General features: G+C 44.5%; 1 protein-coding gene across 3 annotated transcripts in view; it reads right to left on the reverse strand.

Moving 5' to 3' along the window:
* MICAL3 (microtubule associated monooxygenase, calponin and LIM domain containing 3) overlaps positions 1-12,086 on the reverse strand; it is a 198,362-nt gene that overhangs the window by 60,674 nt on the left and 125,602 nt on the right. For all 3 annotated transcript variants that reach the window (XM_082738147.1, XM_082738146.1, XM_082738145.1), the window contains 2 exons: positions 10,357-10,445; positions 9,262-9,349 (listed from right to left, as the gene is read on the reverse strand). In XM_082738147.1, the coding sequence (XP_082594273.1) occupies positions 9,262-9,349; positions 10,357-10,445 (177 nt within the window). The remainder of the gene's footprint in view (positions 1-9,261; positions 9,350-10,356; positions 10,446-12,086) is intronic.

The following is a 12,086-nucleotide window of genomic DNA, read 5'->3' on the forward strand; positions in this document are numbered from 1 at the left end:
CAAAGACACATTCCTAGCCCTGGGATTACTGCCCAGGAAACTGGGGGCAGGGGGCATGTTTTTCAGAAATAATCAAATGCATACACTGATTTATACAGGGAATTCACCTTTTTTTTTTTTTTTTAATCTTATTTGTGTAGCTAAACAGTGTTTTTGCCTCTTACCAAGTACTGACAGGAGAGGTTCGAGAGCAGAAGAAGGGCAGCTGTAGGGCACAGTGCATGAACAATGCTCTCATATCTTTCGTATGATTCTATCCTGACTTTGTACTGATTAGCTATGCAGCCTTGACCAAGTTTGCTTGACTTCTGTCTGCCTGTTTCCTCATCTGTAAAATGACACTTCCCTCACAAGCTCCTGTGCAGATTACATGAGGGCTACACAGAAAGCTCCTGGACAGTGCCCAGGACACAGGGGAGGTGCTGTGTTATTACATCACGACTATGTGTCTTCCCACATTATTTTCTATGAGTTAGTATATAACAAACACTATGATGGTAAACTGGCTGGTAGTAATCACAGGGAGGAAATGACAGGAGTTAGCATACTATGAGTTTTAATTTCTATTTTTATTTGAGGAAAAGACTTCGGAGACAAGGGGGCTCCCTTGACTATAAATATAGACGACCCTTTGGCACTGTATTTCCAGCAGCATGGAGGATGGTTCCAGAACTGGATGGTTGCCAGCTCTCAGCAGTATGGCAAAGCCCTTAAGACTTCAGCTGTTAACTCCTGCAGGCCATCAATTCCCTGTTACCATAGTTACCCCAGATATCCAGTGCCACCTACTTCTCTGAGGTTACAAAACCCTTCACTGAGATTTGGACAGCCCTGGAGCTATCTTCCCTGCACTCTGTGTCCCCATGTTCCTAGGCTTCTCTACCAACATTAATTCCCAAGAAAGGTGAAACAGGTAAAAGACAAGCAAAGAGCTGGTTTAGAATAACTCACTTTAGACTAAACTCTAGGAGAGAATATGTACTTTTTTTTTTTTTTAAGATTTTATTTATTTATTTGACAGAGAGAAATCACAAGTAGGCAGAGAGGCAGGCAGAGAGAGAGAGAGAGGAGGAAGCAGGCTCCCTGCTGAGCAGAGAGCCCGATGCGGGACTCGATCCCAGGACCCTGAGATCATGACCTGAGCCGAAGGCAGCGGCTTAACCACTGAGCCACCCAGGCGCCCCAAGTACTTTTTTTTTTTAAATAAAGATTTACTTATTTGAGAGGGAACAAGAAGAAAGAGAGCAAGAAAGTGAGCATGAGCACAGCAGGGGGCAGGGGGAGAGGGAGAGAGCATCTCAAGCAGCCTCAGCGCTAAGCGCAGAGCCCAACATAGGGCTCGATCTCACAACCATGAGATCATGACATGACCTGAGCTGAAACCAAGAGTTGGAAGCTTAACTAACTGAGCCGCCTAGGTGCCCTGAGAATATTTACTTCTAAAAGAAGAACCTACTAACTCAAATATGTCTCTTGTTGGTAAACTGTTTGGAGGGATTTTATAGCTGGTCCCTCTCTAATCTGATCTTTCTAGATCCTGACTTATTTCTAGAAAACAGGGAAACATGAATAAATAAGCTGTTATAATCCTATTACAGTCAATATCAGCTATTCTTTGGTTAAGGGGTTGAACTCAGTCTAAGAAACACACTGTGGGGGCGCCTGGGTGGCTCAGTGGGTTAAGCCGCTGCCTTCGGCTTGGGTCATGATCTCAGGGTCCTGGGATCGAGTCCCGCATCGGGCTCTCTGCTCAGCAGGGAGCCTGCTTCCCTCTCTCTCTCTCTGCCTGCCTCTCTGCCTACTTGTGATCTCTGTCAAATAAATAAATAAAATCTTAAAAAAAAAAAAAAAAAAAAGAAACACACTGTGGTTTAGCTTTTTGGAGACAAACTCTTCTCCCTAAGGTTGCCTAATCCCACTTTTTAGTGTCAGGTCTGATCTCTGAGCAGCTACTTAATGTCAAGAGGATTACCCTCCCTGGAATTTATTTTCATAGTATTCCTGGTTTTATTAATCTTGAAAGAACATGAGGACGGAAGGAAAACATATTTATTTAGGTCTCACCAGTGAAACAGCTCTGATTTTGTCCTATTTGTTGAGGAAACCAAAACTCATCGAGGTCCTGAGTTGCTCTGGTACCTGTAGGACCTTGCCTGGTAGTGGTGGTCTTTAGTAACTGAACTTGGGGTCCTTACCCTTTTAACTGGGTTCATCTTTTTTCAGGGAGGTGTCTTTGGTAGAGGCCCAGGAACACTAGGACACAGGGTACAGGGAAGACAGCTCTTGAACCTTAAGAGAAGCAGGTGGCCCCGGGTATAAAGTTCTTCTGGTAACAGGGTGACTTACTATGAAATAATTACGAAAGACCTATAATGTCAGGCAAGGACCTAAACAAAATAAGGCTAAACTACGAAATAAGTGATAAAATGGCAATAACCCTGATATTTTACAAAAGTACAGAATAAGGAATTCAATCACTTAATAGGCACACTTGGAACAGTTTCATGTGATTAATGCATAATCACACAAGCTGGGTAAATAAGCAAGAAGAGGTGAAGGAAACCTAAGAGGCCAATAGAAATGCTGACTCAATTGTAAGAATTTTTCTAGTAATTCTCCTAGCATGGCCCCAAGAGACTCTGTTCTGTAGCCAGGCAGAGCTGGGGCCCTAGACTCCCTTTCTGTTAAAGTATGTTCCCCAAACTCCCCCTTTCATGTCAATAAGGGCCCTCTCTGAGGGCTGGGAGTCTTCTTCACATTTTGGGAGCCCTCTGGCTACACTTGTACATATAGATTTGGAGGAAAAGAACAACATCAAAGGCAAGGTCGAGTTTAGTTAGCCTGAGTTAGGGTTTGGGTGTTGGCAGTGACTCAAACTTTTGCCCATTGTCCTTCTTGAAGGGCCACAGAACTGCCTCAGAAATATTCAAAATGTTCATTAACTACACAAAGTTATGCGGCAGTTGATCCACAGGAAGTAAAAAAGGAAATGGTGCTCACGTGGCTAGTGAAACCTGGAAGTAATTGAAGGAGAGTCACATATGCTGGAGCCCCGCCTCTCTTCTCAGGTGTATGGAAGGTATTTCTGCCCAAAAGCCTACCCCCTCCAGAATGTACATGTTGAAGAGACAAGGAGCAATTGTGAAGAAAGAGGCATCAGCAGCCAACACACAGCTGAGAATTGTGGGCAGTGATGAGAGAAAGAGAAAGAAAGAGAGAGAGAGAGAGAGAGAGAGAGAGGAGTTAGAGAAGAACACAGCAAAGAACACAGCAACCCTATGGCTTAACCAAGACAGGGAGCGCCAATCTGATGTCCCTCCCCCTCATTTCATTATGACGAATCTACTTGTTGGCACTTGCTGGGTGCTTGGCTGGATCGGAGTTCCAAGGTAAAGACTGGTTTTGGAGTCTGGATAAGGTTCTGAAGCTTTGTGAAAGGGGATGGGATTCAGGGAGGCTTCTTCCTGACATCTATGCCTGGCTGTTACATTTAAGACAGCCCCACCCGGGCATTTTTCTTTTATTTGTACTTCAAGGGGGACACTTGTAGGACCTGGGTCCTACATGGCCTTATCGTGCCCTATTTTTCAGTATGAAAATAGAGAGTGGCCCATTTTCATTGCCTGTACTGCTTCCACGTCTACACCACAGGATTCTCCTAGGGAGTATCTCAATTACGGACATCTCCAGGGAATTTATTAAAGAGAAGCAGGGGGATGGATTTTAAGAAGTTTCAGAAAGAAACTGGGACCCAAAGGGACTCGTCCAGGGTCTTCACAATGGGTAGCACAGAATCACATTCATTGTCACTGCCTTCCTGTTAGATGCTTCAGTATCCTGTTCTAAACAATCTTGGCTTTCCTCCCCTTTTATTACTGGGGCATGGGACAGACAACAGAAGCAAAGGTCTAAAATTCTTCAATTATATATGTAGATCTAGCCTTATCGATTCTTAGTCAATTATTCACTGTCACTTATTGCATCCCCCACATCCCAGTTCTTTTCCTCTTAGCCTTTTGTAGGCACCAGGATACTGAGAGACTTATTTCAGAGACAGGGTTGCAAAAGACTATAGACTTGGGTGGGGAGTGGGAATGAGGGCTCAAATTCTCTGTTGCAGGAATGCTTTGAGGATTAAAATGGTACAAACAGTGTTCTGACAGAACTGGAAGCTATGGAAGGATACAGACCCTCCCTGACAGGGGAATCTGATAATCTAGATATCAAGAGAACCTAGCACTCGGTTTCTCTATTCTGTGGGTAAGCCTGAGAACCCAGAGTCCTAAGTGGGCTGCTTCTGAGTAGAGGAGGCTCCGCAGCCTTTTTAACAATAGATACCCAATTTCCTAGAGTCAGTGGGAGCAGAGTTGGTGCGGAGTGCTCCCCTACCTGGTGCCCTTTTTTGGCCCAATGTGGCACCATAGCTGGGCTGTGCCACTGTGGCTGGCGTGCCAACATGACACAAGAAGCAACCACTGCTAAGGTCAGAGCAATGTGTGGGAGAAGGCAACAGGCTCATCTCTCCTGGCTTGAGGGTGAGTGGCTAAGCAGAACTGGATATCCTAGCTCAGTGTGCAGGTGACAGCAGAGACAGCATGAGAGGGACATGGGCTCCACGTGAATTTCTATCCCTCCACCTGCTCTAGCCCTCAAGTCCCTCATGCTGCCTGCCTGCCTCTAGGGCACAGGTGGCACCTTTTCGGTCTCTTCTACCTGCAGCTGCTACAGAACAAAATGTCTTCCACCATGCCAACCCCCATGGACAGAGGCCCTTCTGTTAACGACCATCTGTATTTTAGGTGTAAACACCCCATTCCCCCATTTTTACTACATCCACACTCTCTCCTGACTCTACCTCAGAAGCGACAGTCCTTAGGCACAATGGCCTTCAGGCCCACTCTTGAGATCTGCCTAAGCTAACCCCTTTCCCACCCTCCAAACAGGAGAAAGGGAAGGAAAAGAAAAACTCAGAAACCCGAAGATTGTTTGGAATTTATTCTCTTAAATAAGAATGGTAACATTTGTTAAAAAAAATTAAAAGCACAACACCTTAGTTTCACAGTAATGGCAAAAACAAAGTTACACAATTAAATTAAAAAACTCACAAAGAAACACACCAAAAACTCACAGCACAGATTAAAAACAAGGGCAAACGTAAAGGCTACAGGGAAGGCCAGAAGCAGACAGGTGATGTGTTCCTTGGCACAGTGCATCCTCCCTCGCTATGGCGTCTTTGTACCATGGCCGTGGGAACCTGGCTGGCTGCCACCCCCCACCTCTATCCTGACCTCCACCCTCAAGCTGAATGGCCCAGGAAAAAGGGAAGCCCTTAATCCACTGGGCGGGCATTCCAGGCCATGCTGAGGCCCATTTAGGAGGGACTAAGAACGATCCACTTCCCTACAGAGACACACCAAACACCAAGAGACAGAAGGAAGCTGCAGTAACTAAGCCAGGGGAACTGATAGAGAAGCCTGGAAGCAAAACGGGAGTGGCAGGAGGTCTGCCTCTCTGTGGTAGTCCATGAGCAACAGAACCCCTGCTTTCCTAGTCTGCTCGTAAGTCAACTTTCTGAGGTTGGGGCCGGGTACTGCTCCTTTTCTGAGATACCCATGCCCTGTCCCCAAAGTCTCCACCTCCACACATGTGCTGGCCTGCTCTGTTCCCTCCAAACCCTGACCTGACTCTAAGCCAGGCCAGTGGCATGATTCCCCATTGTAAAAGCTCCCTTCCAGAACCCAGGAAAAAGAAGCTTCAGAAACAGCTTCATTAGTATGGTTATAATTATTTAGGCCATGATAGATAAATATCTACTTGTCTGTATGAAATTATACCTATATAAATATACATGTATATATGTATAAATATTTGCACATTACCATCAAACTATGACTCTTGGGGGAGGGCTGGGGAGTTACGCTGGACTGCACAATTCTCTTTGCTCTACTGAGAGGTTTTCCAGAAATGCCTATAAGGGAAGAGGGCTTGGGAAGCAGTGAGACTCTCTAACTTTGTCCTGACAGGCAGGAACCCCAGGATTGCATGACATTCCTTGTATCGCATGGCTATTCTGGTCCATTTAGCACCCAAACTATAGAACTTAATAGTGATCATACAAGGGCTGTCTAGGGACAGGGAGCAGGTGCTTGCCTCTTGTTAATTATTAGGCAGCTTTTCAAGTTAAGATCGTCCTTTCCATCCTACTCTTTTACCTGTACTACAAGAAAAGCTTTCTTCTCTTCCCTTATGATTCCCCATAATCTTTATGTTTCATTTTTTATTATTCTCTATATGAAATGTAAAGGGGATTCTGCAATTGAGGGTCTTATGTCCAAGGAGAAAATATATAATTTGGGATTTTTTTTTTCTCTACCTGTTGTTTTCCCAACTTTTCTTAAAGTCAGAGTAGGTACCAGGAGGCCAGGGTAGAAAATCTGTGCCAGGTCCATTAATTTATAGTAGTTAAGTATAAGAATCTTGGAAAAAAAGCATTTACAGATTTGGGGAACAGAAAGGAGGGTTTCTATATTAAAAGCACATTATATACAACAGTACTGTAAACCATGTCCTCTTCCAAACACTAAATTAGCAGCAGTTACAGATTAGGTTATCAGGGAGAGACAACACTGCAAAGCAGGCTGGAATAGGTTCTTTCAACTTGTGAGTTGTCTGGGATTTTTTGGCAACAGCAGTAATTTTGGCATAAGGGGACAAGCACATAAGGGAAAAGAGGGCATTGCCACAAATACAGAGGTGGCCCAGAGATAATGCACAGTAGGCTTAAGTGCCAGCTTTGGCCATAGCTTTTCCAGCTCTGCCTTCTGGAGGATATGCATCTAGGAGGATGGCCTATTTATACACAGTGAAATCAAGTTCATTCATTCACAGCTTCTTCTTGTCTATAGTACAGGAGAGGAGATGTACCATGGATCTGGGTTAATGACTTATCAAGGACATATTCTGAAACCCTGAAATACCTGAGTTTTTCTGAAGCTTTTCAAAAGGAAATCCCAAACCAATCAAAGGTTTAGTGTGGGATTTAGAGAAAGACATCCCTATCAAAAGAAAAAAAGAAACCTACTTCATGCCAACTATAAAATACCACCCATAATTCTGTTCCTTTTCCATAGAGGCTAGCAAGAATTAGATACCTCATAGGGGAAGTGCTGGGGCTTTGGAGCACGTTCAGACTCAGCACTGTCATTTCCAAAAGTCCCCAGAGGCAGATACGAACTGAACCCCATTAACCCTCAGCTGCCTTCAAGTGGGAGGACAGTGCGTGCCTCATTCATGTTAGGGTTCAAGCAGGGTTTCCTTTGGGATGCACAACTTGAACCCCTTGTGCTAGAACAGGCAAGTCACCTTCAGAATCATGAACCATAGGGGCTGAGACATCCTCAGGGACTTGATTCTTTCTTGGTTGAGTCTTTAATGACACTGTCAGACTCTTACCTTCTCTCCTTGCTTTACAGAATATTCTTCTTCTCTATAGTAACTCTAAATCCATTACGCTTTCAAACTAGACAGTAAGAATGGCAAACTGAACCACATGGGAAAGTGAACAAACTTGGCATGCTCAGAAACAACCTGAACTTCATTGTGTTTAGATTTTTTAAAAAGAATGTTCTGTATTTGATACCCAAAAGGAAAGTTTCATTTCTCTGAGTTGTTTTACTGAGTAGCCAAGTTCCTTGGGAAATCCATCTCTGCTGGAACAAGGCCCAGATTGATGAGAGGGTGTTCTCACCTGGTCAAATGCACATTCTAGACCCTACAGTTGAAGACTCTGTCTTCGCTACCAGTATTTCCCCCTGGTGCTCTGAGAGTGTCAACTGCAAAAGGCTGCCAGCATTTCATGGAAAAGACAGATTGTAAAGGGCTTTGAAGCTATACATTTCAAAGTCATTTGTGGCTTAAACATTGCTATAAAATGTTGGTCCAAATTGCAGGGCACTTAAAAAGCTTCCCCGGATTTTAAAAAGGGCACACATGGGAGCAGAAGCTGAATTCACCTAGCTCAGCTGGGGTTTTCTGGGTCTTACCCTCCAAATCACTGCCCTCCCTGGGCACATTCTCCCTTTCTCTAATTCTTAAGCACAGGGAGGGAAGCAACTCTGAAAACCTGTCATCTGAAAGTGGAGTGGATCATTCTCTTTTCCCTTTATGGAAATTTCACTGCCAACTCCTGCTCCACAGGTTCTAGCATTAGAAATTGGGATGATCTTTAGTTTTTATATGGTAATTTTCAAGTTTGTAAATGGCTGCTTGAGCTCTATCTGTTGTGAAAGACACAGAAAGTGTGAGAAGCAGAAACATGGCCCACTGACTTCCTCTCTCACCTACAAGAAGACCCTGGATTGTATACAGTCTGTGGCTTCACTGGGGGGTACTGGGACCAGTTCCAGCAGTTTGTGGAACTGGGGACATATCTCATGGGCTGGCTTGACATGGAGCAGAGAGAGAGGCAATTTTAAGGGAAAAACTACAATTCTTCACAATAAGCCTAATGTCCATGAGCCCATGAGCTGAAAACCAGAATAAACGTTTTCAGAGGTAGGGATAGTGTCATTCACTTCCTGACACAAGGAAATGATTAGGGAAAATTGAACAAATTAGGGTTTGGTCCTCATTACAAGTTCAAATGCCCCAAAGTGATTAGGACAGGGCATGGCCTATAGTGGTTACACATCAAATAGAAGTATAGTGTCAGCTTATGTAGATACCCAAATAGGGGACAGGATGCAAGAATTTCAAGTTTAGGTGAACATAAATCTAGATCATGTGGCCTTATTACAATTCCATGCTATCCAAGGAGTCCAAAATAAGAAGGCCCTGAGACTCTGGCAAGCAGCCTGTTCTGAATTCCTGTCTATCTGGGCAGGGCCTGGACCAACCACCTCAGTGTTAAGACACACTTAAGAGGTGTGGGCAGCCTCCCAAGCTCCGGCAACAATACTCTGAGGTTGTGAACAGACATTCCTGAAGTTCAGGTGATCCCGCTTACCAGATGGCGCCCCTACTGGCTCACGGCCTGCAAGTGAAACTCCCCTCTGATTTGTACCAGCACCTCCGACAGGCCATAGAGAAAGGGGACTCCGAATGCAAGCAGCTGGCACATGAAAAAGGAGTCCAAAGGGTTTTGGGCCACTTGATGCCCAATCGAAGAAATGTTGCTTTGGAGGTGCTGGCTCATCCCCTTGGCCTTGTCACAGAGGCCGAGAGAGTGACGCACCACCCAGCCAAACAAGGAAGTGAGGCTACCTGGAGTTCTCTCAGCAGGGCTGGCGATGGTGCTGGCCCGTCCACTTGTGTCCACAGTGGGGCCATCCTGTAGGGCTTCTCTGGCTTCCTAGGAAAGTCCATGAGAAGAAGAAGAGTGACTGACCGAAGCACTCAAATCTCAGAAGACAATGGCCCCTGCCTGGCTAGTTCGCTGCTCTCACCAGTCAATCCAGACCATATTTCTCACAGTCTTTCTTTAAAAACCCAGGACATAATTCATGGAGAAATCACCAGGAGTCAAAATCTAGGTCCATCTTGGAATAAGTTTCCCTTCCCCACAGGTCCCTCTGCAGTCAACAAAAGCCCCTCCAGGACGGGTTAGTCAGCCTGCATGCTGACAAGGGAATATCTTGTCATGAAGGGAATAGCCGGTTCACTTGGACAATGACAAGTGGAGGAGCTACTCTCGGTAAAAAAAAAAAAAAAAAGAGAAAAAAGTAAGAAGGATAAAGGAACTTAGATAAGTAATTCACAGAATAAAGAAAGTGAAAGGAATTGACCAGCAGAGCAGATTATTTACAGCCAAGTTCCTTTGCAGGGTGTCCTTCTCTCAGAAGGAGGCTTTTTACAATGACTGAAGTCTTCTTTTATTTTTTTTTCAAAGATTTTATTTATTTATTTGACAGAGAGAGATCACAAGTAGGCAGAGAGGCAGGCAGAGAGAGAGAGGAGGAAGCAGGCTCCCTGCTGAGCAGAGAGCCCGATGCGGGACTCGATCCCAGGACCCTGAGATCATGACCTGAGCTGAAGGCAGCGGCTTAGCCCACTGAGCCACCCAGGCGCCCTGAAGTCTTCTTTTATAGAGTGTAAACAGGAGGGCCTAACACAATCTCTCAAATAAATCCAACTCAGGTGGTGGATGGAACATCACCTTAGTGAAATGCAGTATCAAGATTATACTTGAAAAGTGGGTTTCCTCCCCAATTGGACTGTGACCGTCTCTCAGGCCCTTCCCATTCACAAGAAGGGCAAGTTAGTGGCCGTTTCGCAGGCCCAGCTAACCACACCCTCACCTGTCACCATGCTAAAATGCACCTGCTGCTTTTCCCCCACCTACTGATGGATCACCATTACCTTTCCAGAGAGAGGAGCCACTGCCGGTCTCTTCCTCTGTGCGGAGCCGGAGAGTCGATAACAGTAGTGTGGTTTGCAGTAGAATTTACCTGTAGGCAGCAAGACGCAGGGGGAAAAGGAAGTGAGCGAGACTCTTAATTCTGAACTTGATTCCTTTGTCTCAGCACACTCCTGTCTATCTCCTCTAGCCACAGGTTACTGTCACCACTGCCCAGGCTTCTTGTCCAGGGAGGCCAAACCCTCCCCATAAACTTTGATTTCAGCCCTCCTCTCCCCTTTGCCTGAAGGGGGAGGGGATTTCTTTTGGATATGTGAAGGCCATTGAGCTATCACCCAATCAGCGTCCAGAGGAAAGATGTGAAGCTTGCATGGCAGGGCCAGTGAACAAAGTGGCAGTGTGTGCAGAACAAAGATGTGGTCACATGGAAAGCTGGGAGTAGCATTTCTGGGGAAACCAAGAATGAACATAAGCGCAGGGTGGAGGCGTGAAGGCTGCAGGGGGTGGGGCAGCATGGAGCACTGGCTCTGACAGGACCCCCTCTGCTGCAACCATCCACAAGCCAGCCTTATGACCCCATAGTGGGTCACAACCAGCATTAAAAAATACCAAACCAAACCAAACAATCCTGCGATGGACTATGAATAAAATGAAGCAGTAACAGGCAGTCAAGTGCATAGCAGCCTAATCAGAGTTAAGTATCAGTCCTGACAGCTTTTAGTTGTGTCTATATGTGTTTACTGAGCCCTAATGGAACATGCATTTTCTTTTGCAGGTGTGGTCTAAAGTTTGAAAAACAATGATCTTGGCTTTTCCCATGACACCGGTAGTGGGAGTCAGTCACAAAGGGTCATTTTTTTCCTGGCTCTTTCCTTACTCCCACTTTAAAGAGCCAAGGCTTATGAAAATTAAAGGATAGACCCTACTATAGAAACTGTTGAAACAGAAGTAATCCCATTTATCCTTTTCATTTGCAGAGGTTACTCCTTTGACAAATGAACTTTCTTGTTCTCAAAGTTAAAATAAGAGAAACTAACCAGAAAATCAGGAAAAAAGATTGATGGAAACTAAGGGCTGGCTTTTTGAAAAGATAAGCAAAATTCACAAGACTTTACTATACTAATTCAGAAAACAAAAGACTCAAAAAAGTAAAATCAGCAATGAAAGAGGAGGAATTACAACTGATACCACAGAAATACAAAGGATTGTAAGAAGCTACTATGTATAATTATACACCAAAAGCTGGATAACCTATAAGAAATGAACAGAGTTCTAAAAACATATAACATACCAAGACAAAATCATGAAGACAGAGAAGATCTGAATAGACCAATACTGAGTGAGGAGAGTGAATCAGTAATCAAAATCCTTCCCAAACAGAAAAGTTCAGGACCAGATGGCTTCACTGGTGAATTCCACCAAATATTTAAAGAAGAATTAACAGCAATCTTTCTCAAACTCTTCCAAAATATCAAACAGGAAGGAATACTTCCAAACTTATTTTACAATGAAAGCATTACCCTGATACCACAATAGATAAGGACACAACAAGAAAATCACAGACAAATATCCCTGATGAACACAGATGCAAAAATTCTCAACAAAATACAAGCAAACCCAGTTCGACAGCACAGTAAAACAATCACTCACCACAACAAAGTGGGATTTATCCCTGGAATACAAGGACGTTTGAATACACACAGATCAGTAAACGTGATATACCACATGAACA

The sequence above is a fragment of the Mustela nivalis genome (assembly GCF_964662115.1).
Source record: "Mustela nivalis genome assembly, chromosome: 7".
NCBI classification, from domain to species: Eukaryota; Metazoa; Chordata; class Mammalia; order Carnivora; family Mustelidae; genus Mustela; species Mustela nivalis.